Source organism: Oryzias latipes, chromosome 3 (genome assembly GCF_002234675.1).
Source record: "Oryzias latipes chromosome 3, ASM223467v1".
NCBI classification, from domain to species: Eukaryota; Metazoa; Chordata; class Actinopteri; order Beloniformes; family Adrianichthyidae; genus Oryzias; species Oryzias latipes.
The window spans coordinates 37683952-37700697 of record NC_019861.2 but is presented as its reverse complement, the minus strand read 5'-3'; the positions used below and the strand labels follow the sequence as shown (position 1 = coordinate 37700697).

Sequence of the window (16746 nt, the reverse complement as noted above, 5' to 3'; positions counted from 1 at the left end):
AACCATGTAGAAAAATTACCCTTTCAAATTCTCTTTCCCCTGTAATCTAGAAATGTGTTCCAGAATTTTTCATTATTTATGTACTTTAATCTTAATTCTTTTGAATAGGAAACTCAGATTGACTCCTGATCGTTCCTCCTCTGGACTCTTTCTTTTGACATCATCAGTAGAACTTCACTTTCATCGATTCAAACATCGTTTTGCTTCTTTCTTTCTTTCTTTTCATCAGTTCTCCGGTAAAGTTTACTTTAAATCATCTGTTTGTTCGTTGCAGCTTCAGGACTACTTTGATGTTATTTGGAAAATCTCAGTGATGATCACCACGATAAAACCTTAAACCAGATTAGTTTCCATCTGAACTTTAAACGTTTTATTTTATTTACATCATCTTAACTCTTCATCCTATCTGTTTCTAGACTTGTTTGATTTTGTTTTTAGTCCAAAAACTTTCTAAATCTTTGCTTCATCTTAAAATAACACAAGTTAGATTTCTTAATTATTTGCGTTTGGATTTCTCTTCTTTCTATTGAAATCTTTTGTTTCATTTTTGGAAATTTGCTTAAAATCTGTACGAGTAGAAAAATCTTAACGTTAAATATTTTTTAAGCCTTTACTCTCAGGTTTATTTCTCAGTCATTTTCAGGATTTATCTCCTTTAATCTTCAGAGTTTCTCAAGATTCTTTTATGAACCGGTTCTGTTTTCTTTAACAGATTTATCTTGTTGCCACGACAACCAAACATTAAACTTCTTAAATATCAACTAATTTCCGGATTCTTTTCCTCTTCTCTCAAATGTTTTTCCATCATCATTTTCATTTCTTGTGAAATAAACTTTGATCTTTATCGCCTTGAGACGTTAATTTATTTATTTTTAAAAACATTTCCCTGAAATCGATATATCAATTTCAATCAAACGGTTTCAGTTTTATTTTGTTTCACTGATTGATCTCCTGGTCTTTATTTCTGGATCATTCCATGATTCATGCCTGAATATTCTTTGGATCTTTGGCGGATGTTCAGACTTCATAGAAACAAATTTTCGTCTTAAAGTCGCTGCTGGCTCGCTCTCTGCAGTAAACCTTAGGGTCTCTTTCCCATCACTCCGTAAATCTAACCCTTCTTCCTCTTCTCTCTCCTTCCAAACTTCCACTTCTTCTTCCTCCTTCAGCCTGGAGGCTGATGACATCTTTTGGTGAGTACGCGCCTCTTTTTCCCGGTGTGTTCGTGGGGGGGTTCTGGAGCAGCTGGGACACTCTTTTCAAACACAACTGCTCTCTCTGGTGTGTAGTTTGTTGTGTGTCTTTGTGTAAATGGTGGTGCTCTGCCATGTCACCTGACTTGGCTCTGCCTCTGAGCTGCAGGTAAGATTTTTGGCGGCTGCCTGTGTCTTAGGGCGTCTGATAAGATGCCTGCAGGTGGGGGTCCTGTAAGGTGGGGGTCATGCAGGTGGGGTCCTGCTGGTGTGATGTCATGCTGTGTGTGCATGTCCCACCCAGTCAGACGTGTGTTGTGTGTTTGCAGCCTGGACAACAGTAATGTCATTTCGGACAAGCCGGTTCTGAAGAACTACCCGTAAGTACTGCAGCAGCCTCACTGCATGCTGGAAGCTGCAGGAAGGACTTTGGGCCCCGGGGGGGGGGGGGCCCTCACAGTTGGTGTGTGTGTCTGTCTACGTTTCTTTAGGTTCTTGTGGGGACCGGCCTGTTTGGACCCACCAGAACTAACCATAAGAACGATAAGCCCCACCCCCCAAAAGGCCAAAAGGCTGTTTTAAATGTGTAAAACAAAGGAAACTGTCCAGAGCCGTGTTTACGTCAGAAAACAAAGTCGTTTGAATTTAGTCAATGACCTCATCTGCTTTCTGTCGCCACAGTCCAGGGTCGACTGGTTAGTCTAAAGTCAAAGTCAACTTTATTGTCTATTCTTCACGTGTTCGACATACAATTAATCGTAATTTAGTTTCTTACACTCACATGCGTAGACAAAAAAAGACAATTTATAACATTAACCAATAAAATATAAAGTAACTGAATAATTAAAATAAACAATAAAATATAAGAAACATTTAAAAAAACGAACTTAAAACGGTAAAAAGTATCTTCATAAAGGTTATTTGAGTATTTTAACCACATCTGCTGCTTTAAGATTTAAGAGAAATCCAAACTGCTGGTTTAAGATTCAAACTGTCTCAGGATTTTTTCTTACTGGGTTAATAATGATACTTTTTTAATTCATACATTACTTTTTTTTTAAACGAATAAATGTTTCTTAAAGGAGCATTATTCTTACAGTTCTGTAAATGAAAAAACAGACTGAGCATCCTCTGCTGTTGGTCTTTGATCTCAGAAAAGCTGGTCTGATGGCTGAAATCAAACGTTGGTAAAAACTGAATGAAAAAGCTCTGAAATCATTCATTTGTCTGAGATAACAGAGTAGTTTCAGGAAAAACTGCAGAGAAAAGCTGCTAAGGAGTTTTGGAGAAAGTAACCTTCAAGAGGAATCAGACTTTTGGTTTTCTGTGGTCCAGACCGGGTCCTGCAGACCGGGTCTGGCTGCTCAGACGGAAGCCGCTTCATCAGCACCTGAGCTTACCTGTCAGAAACTTTCCTAAAATTTTGTTAATGCTCCAGAAATCAAAGTAAACGGTTTGTTTACTTGTTTCCCTCTTAAATAAATAAAGTTATCAGCCAAGAACAGCAAAACCTCCATCTTTGCTTTGGTGGATGACTTTATGAAGGTGAGACTCCAAAGCAAGCACACTTTTTAGAAGCTTCTGGAACCTCAAGTCGTGTTTCTGGTCTCAGAGACCTCTGTTTAACACATTCACGCCGCCATATTGCGACCCCGTGACCCCGACGCTGTCAAACTGATACAATTCCTGATGAAGCTCAAACGGTAACAGAACATCCAGGAGTTCTTGTTCTCAGAATCTTTCGTATTAAAGCCATAAATCGGGTTCTGCTGGTGTCGGATCTACGTGTGAAATGGTTTATGTCTGGTTCTTTGGTGGTGGGGGTTGGTGGGGTTTCCCCCCTCCTGAATTGTTTGTCTTGTTAGTGACTTTTGGGTGCTGTCTAACTGCTGGTGTTTAATCTGCCTGGAATAGATCTGGAGTGAAGAATAACAATAGATCCACAATCTGCTCTTTCTTTATTGATTCAGGTGATTTGAATTGGTTTGAATTTGGGTTTTCTGCCGTTTGTCTTTTGGAGTTGATGCTTTTTATGCTTTTGTTTGATGTGACGGAAAAATCAAACAGTCAAAAGGGTTTGGAAATGCTCTTTTGTTAAAGTGTTTTTATATTTTGCAGCTGTCAAAAAAAGTTCCCTCCGATTATTATTGATCAAACCCTAAAAGCTAATATATGTCGACCTCTGGGTCTACTGCCCCTCCCCCACAGAAGCGGTTTCCTGATGGGCTTGGACTCGAACTTGAAAAACACAAACAAACTGAAAAGGGGAAAACCTATGCCTCCAAGCACATTCCAACAGCTGTTGTCTAACGAAGCCACACCTTCCATCGTTGAGCCGGAGGCGGAGTCAAGTGACGTCCAGGTGTCTGAGGAGCCACACGGTAAATATTCAGGTTGGACATGTTGGGATGACTTTGGAGGTTTGATTACCAATCTCGTTTCTATGCTGGTTTGTAGATCAAGCATCCACCATTAAAGACAGACATGGAGAAACCGAGTCCCACGACGACCCAGGCGAGATGGACCGAACCTCAGGTACGAGAACAGAAGGTCAGGAGCAACTCACACAGTGTTTAAAAACAGAGCAGTGATCATGTGATTCTATGTGATCATGTGATTCTATGTGATCATGTGATTCTATGGCATCTCAAACAGGAAAGTGTCATCTGCATAAAGTTGAACTCTGTGGTGGTTCTGTTCAATGAACGTACCTCAAATGCAGCATCTGACTGGACAAAAAGAGGAATTCTTTTTTAGCACAAAACCTTTCCCAAAATGATTTCAGCACAATAAAAGTAGAGTGTTTTCTTAATTCTTTAAGACAGAGTTTAAATCTTTTAGGACAAACTGTCTTTGATCAGAACAAACCTGCAAATGTCTGTTCTTGCTAACCTGTTTGCAGAGGCAGGTGTGCAGCGACAGTGCAGCATGCTGTCTGACCAAGACAAGTTTGTCCTGGACATGCTTTTCTCCAAAAACCCTGCAGAAGTGCCTCTGAGCCAGGCAGCGTCGGAGCCCAGTAGCACAGAGGAGAAGAGCACCACGTCTGGTGAGTTCAAACCCAGTTTGGGTGTTGTCTAAACACCTAAGATAACTAATAAACCCACAACACAGGAAGTGCTATAATCGTGTCCTTGGAGGAGGAGAAACATCTCCATCAAGGAAACGGTAATCTCAATGATCCCAACATGTGGACCTTATAGACCAGTATCCATTTTAAACATTGACTACAGCTTGATTGGGACAATCTTAGCAAGATGACTAGAACTTCTTATCCCAGAATAAACAAACAGGATTCATTCTAAATAGAACTAGGACGAGGTTGTCAGCAGGGATGTCGTCTCATCAAACCTTTAGCACTGGACAATAGAGAACAGGAAGACATTACACACATCACTTTGGAGGACTCAACATTAAGAGTAGGACTGTATGCTGACGATGACCTCATTACATTGTCCAACATGTCTGTCTCCCCAATCTTTTCATCTTACTTAAAAAATTCGGCACATTTTCAGGATATAAATTAAATATTTCTTTTAATAACCATCCACCAAAAGGCATTAGAAAATTCAAATTTACCTGGGTACACAACATTATAAAATATTTAGGTACACAAATGTCCACAGACCTAAAAATACTTTACAAATGAAACCCTACACAAAGCAAAACATGGTCTTTATTACCAACAAACTTCTACAATCTTGATATAAGGAAAATGGTTGATTCTCTTGCCTCACAGCAAGTTTATAAAGCAGCACAGCTACGATGGCCGATAGGCTGGTGCGATCCAAATACTGATGCTTTTTATACACGCCTCTGTTCGGAGATGACCCCCCCCCCCCCTCCTGAAGAAAAACACAAAAACACACAACTGTTACGTACGTGGATGTCTGCGCCTTTAGAAAGATAAAAATATAGAGAGAGGTGCTAGAATCCTGAGACAGTCCGCCTATAACACCAGCAGACACAGACAAAGGCTTTAAACTGTGGTTACATGAAGGTATCGCAGGTTTCGGGGGGGGGGGGGGGGGACAGCTGGAAGCAACAAACGACCTGAAAACAGGTTTTATTTTAGATTCTGTCAATGGAGAAGCTACTTTGACAGACATGAAGCCCACTAAAGGGAAAAAAATAGGAAATGGATCATCTGTATCAACACCATAAAATGAAAAAAACAGATGCACCTAGAGATGTTTGTTTACCTTTTAGTTTGATCATCAAACAGGCGTATGGGGGTAAGTAGGAGTGTAGAAGAATCCAAAGTCAGTTCTGGATGCTCCAAATATGTCTGGCTTGTGGTCTGCTCCTTTTGTCATTGTCACAAAAAGCTGTAGATATCCTTTTGGTTGCTGATGATGCTGACATTTTTCCGTCCCATGATGCATCTCTGCACAGCAGCAGAACAATCCTGGAGTCCAAATTCATACTTTTTACATTTAAGGAGAAAAGTGTCAGACTCCTGTTTCGGTTTCTTGATTTTGGGACAGAGTGAGATATCTGTGTTTTTTCCCGTCTTCAGAGGAAAATCTAGGCGGTACCGTGTCTTCACGTCTGTCGGACTTGAGAGCGCAATCAGTGGAGGCCGCTTCCCCAAATGAGGGCAGCAGCTCCATCAAAAAGAGGCTGGAAAGCTCAGGAGGCTCCGCCCAGGTGGCCCCGGCGCGGCTGGAGGAACAGCAGGTGACGCAGGTTTGAGTCCTCCGCAGACGAGGCCGACGGCGTGCTAACGTTCTGCCCGTCTGCCTCATCAGAAGCGAATCCTGCGGCAGCAGAGCAGCATCGACATGGACGCGCACGCCAAACGACTGGAGAAGACCCGGATGACGCCGCTGGGGGCCAAAGCGTCCGTTGACGCCTGGGACCAGCTGCAGCCCAGCGACCTGCGCATCAAAGACCTGGACTTCTCCGACCTGCTGGACGAGGAGGACATCGACGTCCTGGACATGGACACCTTTGACTCCTCCCACTCCGGCGGCCCGCCCCCTCCACCCCCTCTTCTAGGAAGCATGGCTCCTCCCCCACCTCCTCCACCCCCTCTTCTAGGAAGCATGGCTCCTCCCCCACCTCCTCCACCCCCACTTGGAGGTGGAATCGCTCCTCCCCCACCACCTCCACCCCCACCTGGAGGTAGAGTCCCACCTCCTCCACCCCTTCTGGGTGCAGCCCGCCCTCTGTCCTCCGCCCCCCAGCAGAAGAAGAAGACGGTGAAGCTGTTCTGGCGGGAGCTGAAGCAGGCGGACCGGCCGCAGAAGTGCCACTTCGGCCGGGGGACGGTGTGGGCCTCGCTGGATAAGGTGGAGGTGGACACCGCCCGTCTTGAACAGCTGTTTGAGTCCAAAGCCAAGGAACTGTGTGTTACCAAGGTAACCATGGGGGTGGGTGAGGAAGCGGTGAGTCTGAGGTCGATGAGCCGCCGTCGCTCCTGCAGTCCGGGTTTCCGGTTCTGTTGAAAGTGATTAACATCACGATTCATTTAGGCTCCGCCTCCACTGACAGTTACAGGGGGGTTGTGTTTGACCCAGACGTTGGTGCTTCACACCAAAGGTTCTGACGTTCTAGCTAAAGGTTGAAAAATGGAGAACCTGTGCTCAGCGGTCCAGAGGCCGCGCTCTGTCTCTGGACTGACGTCCTCCATGAGCTTGTCTGGAAGCTCAGTCATGGAAACCGGTCCATGAAGGTCTCTGGAGGTCTGGAGGTCTCTGAAGGTCTCTGAAGTTCTCTGGAGGTCTGGGGGTTCCGTCTGCGGCCACATTTTCTCCCAAAGGTTGTGGGACTTGATATAGGGTACTAGGCCCCTCCCCCTCCAAATAATGACCGGTTTGGTCAGGTTTAGTGAAGGTACAGCTGTATGCGCTCAGTGTTTGTAGGTGGTGTCAGTCAGCTCTCGTTTCCACGGAAACGGTTGGTTTGTCCAGCAGAGGTCAGTCCTGCTCCTTCCTGATGAAGGCGCCTCCTCCAGGGAGGCCCAGTGACTGTCGTTTTGGTGTCCCGGTGATGCCGCCACACAGGAAGTCCATGATCCTCTGTGGGGGGGCCGTTGCCGTCTGACCTTTAAACTTCTCCTGGGAATTCTGCTCCTAGGAGAGGTCTTCAGATATGTGGACCCCCCACAGCTTAATGGGCAAGATCAGCGGATTTAACCCCCCCCCCCCCCACAACCCTGTCTTTATAACATAGGGGTTGATGGGAAATTGCTCTTTTAAAACCGGCCTCCAGTGGTCTTTTGAAGAACTGCGACGTTTCGTTCTCTGGGTTAAAGTTCAGAAACAGAAGGGGGGGGGGGGGGGGGGTCACTGAGTTCTGGTTTTAACGGGACGTTTCTCTGCAGAAAGGACCGGAGACCAAAAAGGCAGTGATTCTGGTTCTGGACCCAAAGAGGAGCAACGCCATCAACATCGGGATGACAGTCCTGCCCGCCATCCATGTCATCAAGAGCGCCATCCTGAGCTTTGACGAGTTCGCCATCAGCAAGGAGGGGATCGAGGTTTGGCGCCGTCCGACAGGATTCTGCTGAACGGGTTTCTGGTCCTTGTTCCTAAATCCTCTGTGCTCTGAGCAGAAGATCCTGACCATGGTCCCCACAGAGGAGGAGAAGCAGAAGATCCAGGAAGCTCAGCTGGCCGACCCAGACGTCCCTCTGGGCTCGGCGGAGCAGTTCCTCCTGAGCCTGGCCTCCATCAGCGCCCTGACAGCCCGCCTGCAGCTCTGGTCCTTCAAACTCAACTACGAAGCTCTGGAAAAGGTAAAGATGGTGGGGGGAAGGAACGCCACCCAGAACCTGACCCAGAACCTGACCCAGAACCTGACCCAGAACCTGACCACGACCCAGAACCAGACCCAGAACCTGACCCAGAACCTGACCTGACCAGAACCTGACCCAGAACCTGACCCAGAACCTGACCCAGACCCAGAACCTGACCCAGAACCTGACCCAGAACCTGACCCAGACCAGAACGGAACAGAAACGCATCACAGACCAGACGCTCCTCGCTTTAACGCCGTTTTTCTGGACGGATGCAGAACACTCTGTTGTAGGATCCAAGCAGGACCTGCAGGACGGTTGCCATGGAGCTCCGCCTACAGGGAAGGCCTTTGGATGGAAAAGGTCACCTCCCTGCAGATCTTTCTCTGTGCAGGATTTAGATGACCCCAGCAGTGACCCCTGGCGCTAAACGCCGTCCAGCTCTGGCCTTCAGCGTGTTTTATGCAGCAGACGGACTGCAGGGGGCGGCACTAATGAAACGCTGACGGCGTTTGGAGCCCAGAGAACAGCAGCAGAAGACTGATGAAACTATGACTGTGTCCCCCCCCCCCCCCCCCCCCCCCAGGAGATCGCAGAGCCGCTGTTTGACCTGAAGCTGGGCATGGAGCAGCTGGCGTCCAATCGGACCTTCAGGAGGATCCTGGCAACGCTGCTCGCCATCGGAAACTTCCTCAACAGCACCAGCGTGAGTCCGGCCACGGAAACCATTTCTGTTTGACAGCAGGAGAACCGGACCTGGAGGCTGCACTACTTGCTGGGAGTGCAGCCGTCCACTCCCAGCAGGTCCCTGAGGTCATGTGACCAGGTCTGCTGGTTGTTACAGACTAACGGTGCAGCAGTGGCTCCATCCATCTGGATCTCCCTTCCTCTCAGCCTCAGATCTGCAGAATCAGTGTTTTCTTTTCTAGATGCTTTTCCATATTTATTTTTTATATATTCTGTGTTTTATTGTGAAGAACTTTGTGATTTTCTTTATTTGAAAGTGGTGCCACACAAATAATGTGAAGTTATTAAATGCCTCAGAGCAGATTTTGGCTGCAGAGCATCGATTAGACTGGATGACTCGTCTCAGACACATCCGTGTGGACGGATGGCAGGAACACGCTTACAGCCGTGACCTTCAGGTTATCTAAGAATCAACGTAAACTTTGGAATCCGTCAGTTTTCCGTTTCTTTCAGGTGTTTGGTAGATTTAAAAAATCCGACTAAAATGTGTTTAGATTCCATCTTCATGCATTTATTGATCCGTCGATTGAAACGAATCCGTTTTTCTTCGTTTAACGTTTGTGTTCTCTGCTGGCAGGTGAAAGGATTTGAACTCAGTTACCTGGAGAAGGTAGCAGAGGTGAAAGACACCGTCCACCGTCAGTCTTTGCTCTACCACACCTGCAAACTGGTGGTGGATAAATACCCAGAATCCTCTGACGTTTACTCGGAGATCGCCGCCATCAGCCGCTCTGCCAAAGTACGCCTCATCCGTCTCACCTCAGGCCTCGCCGGCTCGGGAAGCTGCTCCTGACCCTCTGATCCGTCCTTCCAGGTGGACTTCGAGCTGCTGTCGGAGAACCTGGTTCAGCTGGAAAGACGCTGCAAAGCATCATGGGACAACCTGAAGGTGGTGGCCAAGCATGAAACCAAAGTGGCTCTGAAGACCAAGATGACAGAGTTCCTGAAGGACTGCACTCAGAGGATCATCATCCTGAAGGTGGTCCACAGGAGGGTCATCAACAGGTACGCCGCGCGCCCCTGCCTCTGAGCAGAACCCGGACTCATTCCCCGTCCCGCCGCAGGTTCCACTCCTTCCTGCTGTTCCTGGGTCAGCCGTCCTCCTCCGTGAGGGACATCAAGGTGACCGCTTTCTGCCGCATCATCAGCGAGTTCGCTCTGGAGTACCGCACCAGCCGGGAGCGAGTGCTCACCCTCAAACGGAAACGAACCACGGTCCGGGAGCGGCGCAAGACCCGAGGGAAGATGATCACGGAGGTACCGCGTCCTCCTGCGGGAACTCCCACCGCAGACGGAGGGAAACTGCTGGGGACGCTCCTCTCTGAGGGACATTTCCTGTCTTTCAGATGGAGAAGTTTTCGGCGGCTGTGCCTGATGCGGACACCCCCTCCCCCGTTTCCATGGCAGCAGAGGCAGAAGCCGAGCAGGAGGAGGAGCACGAGAACATGAAGAACCTGCTGATCAGCAGCCCCCCCGGCCTGTCGGCGGATCACCGAGGCCTGAGGCGCTCCAGAGCCGTCAAAAGTAAGAGGCAGGCGACGGCGCTCCGTTCTGACCGCCGTCTGAGGGAGTCCAGCCCTGCCGACCATTTCAGAAACACGCCGCAAATACGGGATAGAAGAATCCCGATGTGCCATGCTAACGGTCATGCTAGCACGTTAAAACCAACATTAGTAAAGGAGTCTGCAGGACTCTATTGACGGTTCAGTCTGCAATAAATGACTAAATGATTCAGTGGGAAAAATTCCAATTCAATCTTACAAATGAGAAAATAACATTTTAACTAGAAGGAGCTGCATTTCCAGAGGAAAATACTGAGTCAATGTTATGTTGCTGAATGAAAATGAAACTGAAAGGGTCAAAACTGGCGCAAAAAAAAGATGGAAAAGATGAAAGTTGAGCATAAATACAGTGAAAACAGCACAATAAAAAAATATGTTTGCCAAAAACGCCAGAGTCGGGTATCGAACCAGCAAACTTCTGCACCAAGGATTCCCATTTATTTCAATGGAGGATAAAATCCTGGAATATCTGGAAAAGTTCAAGGATTTGAAGGACAGAAAGTCAGAGCTGAAAAAAGCTGAAAGAGCTGAACATTTGAATAGTTGAATGATTGAAATAAATGAAAGAATGTAGGAAGAGTTAAGGGACAAAACATGGAGGAAGATACTAGAATAAAGAAAGAGAAACAGGAAAAAGAATGATTGAAGGATTTATTGAGATTAACATCAACTTATTTTTTAGCATTCAACTAATTAAAAGCAAGATCTACAACATCCACAACAGTCGTGGTTTTTGGTGCCGTCATTCAGATGAAAACAGTTTTTATTCACATTTAATACTAAAACTGTGGTTTCCATTCATGCTTTGCTCCAAACTCATTTTCCAATCATTACATTTTTCATTCCTTGAGTCATTTCTGTCAAAATTCAAATGAAACACAAACGGCGCCCCCTGGTGGAACACATTTACTCCCGCACAGCTTTTTCTGAGTCAAAACTCAAACTGTCAGACGCTCATGGGGGGGCGGGGCCTACACTCCGCCTCCGCCCATGTTCTTCCTCTCACGGAGGTTCTGGTTCTGGTCCTCAGGTTACGGCAGGAGTAGCCCGTCTGTGATGTCTGCTGCCAGGGACGATGGGAGCAACTTTCAGGATGACGCCACTGATGACATCATGAACCGCCTGGTCAAGTCTGTGAGCCAGAATCCTTCGCAGCGAACGTCCAACCCCAGAACCCGCAAGCGGTCCAACCTCAACAGAAAGTCCAGTGAGTGCAGACGGGGTGTGGTGTTCTGGAGGTTCTGGGCCGAGCGTTTCAAAGTGTCCCGTTAGACCTCAGTGTCTCGGGTATCGACCGCCTCATGGCGGCCACGGCCTGTGATGCAGATGATGTTTCCATGGCAACCGGGCAGCCTGCAGGTCAAAGGCGAGGAGCTGAGTGACTGCTCCTCTCGGTGACGGAGGAGGCAGCAGCTCAGCGTCTGCCTCCTGCTCCTCCTGGATTTGTGGGAGGAGTTTGGTGCTGAAGGTCGAGTCGGCGCCGCGTCGGCGTCTGTGTGGAGACACAACAGCAGGACGGTGTCCAAAACATGTCTTATCAGCGCGGCGCACATCTCTGTGTTCACCTCAGAGGGAATCTGCTGCTGTGTGGGGGTCACACTGAAGGCCCCCACCCCAAACCTCACCTCTGACAGAACTCCAAGCTTCGGGTCAGAACCGGGTCCAGAGGTGGACTGAGAGGAAAGAAGACGTTCAACCTGAATGTAAACCATCAACGACAAGAAGCTGCAGATTCATGATTGAAGGTTGAAGGTTTCTGAGTCTGTTCTGGTTGTTGCCCCCTCCTGCCTTAGAACCGGGTCCTGGAGGGTCTGGACCGGCAGAACGTTTGTGTGGCTGATCCAACTCCTGTGTGTTTTGCAGTAAGGAGGACTCTGTGGAGCGGCCTCGGCGTGGACGCCGCCCAGATCCAGGAGCTCAGCAGCAAGCCTGGAGAAACCGTCTGACCTGGACCTGAACCAGGACTGAGACAGAACCGCTACACAGGCACACACACGGGTTCTGCCCACAGCTGGACGGGAACTCTGAGGGTCAGAAGGACTTTTTTAGAGGAGCTTTGATTGTTTCTGTGTTTGGAGCGGTTTTTAAAGCTCCGAGGTTTGGTTACGTCACGCTCCAGGCTCCCGCCGCCTTTCACGCCTCTTCACATGTTAACCGGCTCAGAGCTTCGTCATGGGATCCGTAGGTTCCTCTGACTTGACCTTCACAAAGGTCACCGGCCTCCATCTTTCCTTTTTCTGGAAAAGCCGGACAGAAGAAAAGAAAATCGTGTTTTTTCATCTAGGTTTTGGTTTCACTTTGTGTTTAAAGATGAAAGTCTTCACAGAACTTTAGTCACAACAAATAGTGTTGCATAAATCCTGTAACGACCACAGGGGGCGCCGTGGAGCACAGAGGCACCAAAGGATGGACGTTCCTCGCTCACGCTTCGTTTTCACGCACAAAATGGACATTTCTACAGAAAATACGATTGGTTTGACAGGAAACCGTTACAGTTCAGCAAACGGACATGAGTCGGCACTTTTACTGTGTGTATGTCTGTGCATGTGTTTGTGCATGCTTGTGTGTGTGCACGTGTGTGCGTGTGTCTGTGCATGTGTGTGTGTGTGTGTGCGTGTGTGTCTGTGCATGTGTGTTGGTGTGCGTGTCTGTGCATGTGTGTTGGTGTGTGTGTCTGTGCATGTGTGTGTGTGTGCCTGTGCATGTGTGTGTCTGTGCATGTGTGTGTGTCTGTGTGCATGTGTGTGTGTGTGTGTGTCTGTGCATGTGTGTTGGTGTGTGTGTCTGTGCGTGTGTGTGCTTGCATGTGTCTGTGCGTGTGTGTGCTTGCATGTGTGTGTGTGTCCATGCGTGCATGTGTTTGTGCACGTGTGTGTGCGTGTGTGTGTGTCTGTGCATGTGTGTGCGTGTGTCTGTGCATGTGTATTGGTGTGTGTGTCTGTGCATGTGTGTTGGTGTGTGTGTCTGTGCATGTGTGTGTGCACGTGTGTGTGTGTGTGTGTGTGTGCGTGTCTGTGCATGTGTGTGTGTGTGCGTGTGTGTGTGTCTGTGCATGTGTGTTGGTGTCTGTGTGTTTGTGTGCATGTGTGTGTGCGTGTCTGTGCATGTGTGTGTGGGGGTGTGTGTGCGTGTGTGTTAGTGTGCGTGTCTGTGCATGTGTGTCTGTGCATGTGTGTGTTGGTGTGTGTGTCTGTGTGCATGTGTGTGTGCGTGTCTGTGCATGTGTGTGTTGGTGTGTGTGTGTGTGTGTGTGTGTGTGCTTGTGTGCTGCACTGCTTCATGCCGACTCCGTTTCTGGAGAATCTGCTTTGACTCGTAGAGCAACACGAACAATTTAGTGAAACAGGAAACCTTGAATGTATCTGATGTTGTCAATAAAGCTTTGCCAAAAAAATAAACAGTTTCAGATTCGTCTTTGACGGTTTTCTCCGTCAGTTTGGCTCTTCTCTTCCAACAGAAATGACTTTCTCTCTCTCTGTGCTTTTGCTGAAGCGCTCGCCGTCTTCCTTAACCACACCCCTCCCCTGCTGCTCTTTTCTAATCAGCCAATCACAGCGCAGCAACATTCAGGCATCTGCTGTGGGTTTGAATCCGGGGAGCACAGCGGATTCTTGTTGTTTCTCTGTTGCTGACCGTATTGTTTTGATGAGTTTCTATTTTGACGAATGTTAGTTTGTTAAACGTAAAAACATCAGAAGAAGTTTTCTTTGTCGTAAACGATAAAAACATCATCGAGTTAGCAAACCAACAGAAAGTGGACTTTGATGGAAAACTCTGAAACTTTGATGGATGATGGTCCAACTGTTCTGGTTATTTACCTGGAGTTCAGATAGTTTTCTCTTTGCTAAATGACTGAACCTTCAATCTAAAATCAAGTTTGGTTGACTAAACGCTCTTTCTTGTTTTGAAATATAAATTGGATTTCTCTCTTTGGGGTGACGCAGCAGAGAATCCGGCAGACCTTCAGAGAAACATTGATGACGTTTTTTCTGAAGACAAGCCAGAGGTGAGGGAGGAATGGGCGACCAAAGACCTGCTGGTTTCTGAAGACCGGCAGGTCAAAGGGTCTGGAGTTTAGGACAGACGGTCTGCAGAGGTTCATCAGGTGAGCGCTCTGTCTGAAATTGAAGTCCAGGACGACGTACCGGTACTTTTTCGTCTCTTTAGGTACAATGTTGTCATTTTGGGCCAATCGATGGCTTCTCCAGAAAGGTGAGAGAGCTTGCTGGTCCCACTGCTTGTGGTTCATTAGTCAAATACGTTGAATCGTTTTTTGTGAGCAGATCAGGATCCTGGATCCTGCAACCCAGAGATCAAACAGTCCCCCCCCCCCCGTCCTGAAGGCCTTCCTGGTGTCTCGTTAAGGTCGTGGCGTTGGGACTGAGCGTGTACGGCGTGGCGTTTGGACGTCCTTCACAGCCGGGAGGAAGACGGCCTTCTGGATCTGACCTCCGGCGTTTGTTCTCTGCTCTTCATTCCCTCCTCGGCTGGCGGACGGAGGGACGGTCGGCCTGTGAAGTCTGATCCAGCCGCAGCAGACGTCCGTCATGGAGCCTCTGGCAGGATCTCAGTCCTTAGGTAGGAACTGGTTTGTGGCGGTGATGGGGGGCCGTGGAGCAGGGGTAGAGCGTCTGACCTCTGGGCGGATGATCACAGGTGTGTAGATGCATTTACCTGCCCCATCCAAGGAAAGGCGTTGAAGTATTTAATCAGTTATTCTGATATATTCACAAATTTACACTTCTCCTGTTTGGTTTAATCTAATCTTTTCAGAATAAAAGCTTTTCTCTCATAATTTAGGTTTCACTAAAGTAATGAGTACCGTCCCACCGCCACAATGATCTGTGACATCACAGACCCGCCCCTGAATGATGTCTGGGTTCCCACAGTGCAGGTATCTGGAGCCCCCCCACACACACACACACAGGAAGTTGGGAGGAAGTCCACTTTGTGCAACACCAGCTGCTTCTCCAGCAGTCCTGAAGAGGAGAAAATGACAGTGATGAAGAACAAATCCATGTAAATCATCAACGTGTCCATCAGTGTGATCCAGCTGAAAAGGTTCTGGTCCAAATGGTTGATGCAGACCTGAGGGTTTCTCTCAATGCCTCCCATCAAAACTATCTTCAAATATTTTCAGCAAACGAGCAACTATTGGAGAAACGGCAACAATAACCGGTCAGACGTTCTTTGGTCCGAGCCGCTGTGGCGGCGTTTCCCCAAAGACAGGAAGTTTGGTTTTTGGCGTTGCAGCATTCGTCTGTCAGAGTTCACGTCCAGAGAAGCGTCGTCTTCATCGTCTTGACCACTAATCCAGGAGAAGATGTCCTCCATGCTTTGAGACAAAAGCTTACAAACGTATGAAACGCCATCAGAGACGGTTATTTCCTGCTTTAAAGACGACTTTCTACGTCTAGGAGACGGTTTGAACGAGTGAGCGTTGGAAAATGCTGCATCAGCGCCTGCAGCTCTGAGAACCTGCAGAGCCAGACCAGAACCTGACCAGAACCTGACCCAGACCCAGAACCTGACACAGAACCAGACCCAGACCAGAACGGAACGTAAACGCCTCACAGACCAGACGCTCCTCGCTTTAACGCCGTTTTTCCCGGTTTGGTCAGAAGTTCTGGAGTTCGTCAAAAACTCGTCTCCTTCCAGAACCAAATAGAAACATCAAAGTTTGGATCTGAGGTTAGATGGAACTCAGGGAGGACCAGAACCCCTGGTGAGCGTCGTTGTGGTTCTGGACGGATGCAGAACACTCTGTTGTAGGATCCAAGCAGGACCTGCAGGACGGTTGCCATGGAGCTCCGCCTACAGGGAAGGCCTTTGGATGGAAAAGGTCACCTCCCTGCAGATCTTTCTCTGTGCAGGATTTAGATGACCCCAGCAGTGACCCCTGGCGCTAAACGCCGTCCAGCTCTGGCCTTCAGCGTGTTTTATGCAGCAGACGGACTGCAGGGGGCGGCACTAATGAAACGCTGACGGCGTTTGGAGCCCAGAGAACAGCAGCAGAAGACTGATGAAACTATGACTGTGTCCCCCCCCCCCCCCCCCCCAGGAGATCGCAGAGCCGCTGTTTGACCTGAAGCTGGGCATGGAGCAGCTGGCGTCCAATCGGACCTTCAGGAGGATCCTGGCAACGCTGCTCGCCATCGGAAACTTCCTCAACAGCACCAGCGTGAGTCCGGCCACGGAAACCATTTCTGTTTGACAGCAGCAGGAGGCTGCAAAGGGGTTTCCTGTTCTGATGGAGAACCGGACCTGGAGGAGAACCGGACCTGGAGGAGATCCAGACCTGGAGGAGAACCGGACCTGGAGGAGATCCAGACCTGGAGGAGATCCGGACCTGGAGGAGAACCGGACCTGGAGGAGATCCGGACCTGGAGGAGAACCGGACCTGGAGGAGATCCGGACCTGGAGGAGAACCGGACCTGGAGGAGATCCGGACCTGGAGGAGATCCGGACCTGGAGGAGAACCGGACCTGGAGGAGAACCGGAC

At 48.4% G+C, this 16746-nt stretch overlaps 1 protein-coding gene across 7 annotated transcripts in view; it reads left to right on the top strand.

Annotated features, from left to right (window-relative positions):
* The window catches only part of LOC101167600 (FH1/FH2 domain-containing protein 1), a 40019-nt gene extending 27145 nt beyond the window's left edge, over positions 1-12874 (top strand). For 2 of the 7 annotated variants that reach the window (XM_023953784.1, XM_023953788.1), the window contains 16 exons: positions 1170-1193; positions 1523-1573; positions 3402-3574; positions 3651-3743; positions 4096-4242; positions 5713-5873; positions 5945-6556; positions 7522-7677; positions 7753-7935; positions 8522-8641; positions 9260-9421; positions 9497-9687; positions 9747-9939; positions 10029-10206; positions 11275-11451; positions 11815-11938. In XM_023953784.1, coding sequence (XP_023809552.1) covers positions 1170-1193; positions 1523-1573; positions 3402-3574; positions 3651-3743; positions 4096-4242; positions 5713-5873; positions 5945-6556; positions 7522-7677; positions 7753-7935; positions 8522-8641; positions 9260-9421; positions 9497-9687; positions 9747-9939; positions 10029-10206; positions 11275-11451; positions 11815-11921 — 2728 coding nt within the window. In that variant the 3' untranslated portion in view covers positions 11922-11938. Of the gene's footprint in view, positions 1-1169; positions 1194-1522; positions 1574-3401; positions 3575-3650; positions 3744-4095; positions 4243-5712; positions 5874-5944; positions 6557-7521; positions 7678-7752; positions 7936-8521; positions 8642-9259; positions 9422-9496; positions 9688-9746; positions 9940-10028; positions 10207-11274; positions 11452-11814; positions 11939-12107 lie in introns of those variants that run through there. The other 5 variants (XM_023953790.1, XM_023953787.1, XM_023953786.1 and 2 more) reach the window with 4 other exon arrangements.
* The last annotated feature ends 3872 nt before the right edge of the window (positions 12875-16746 follow it).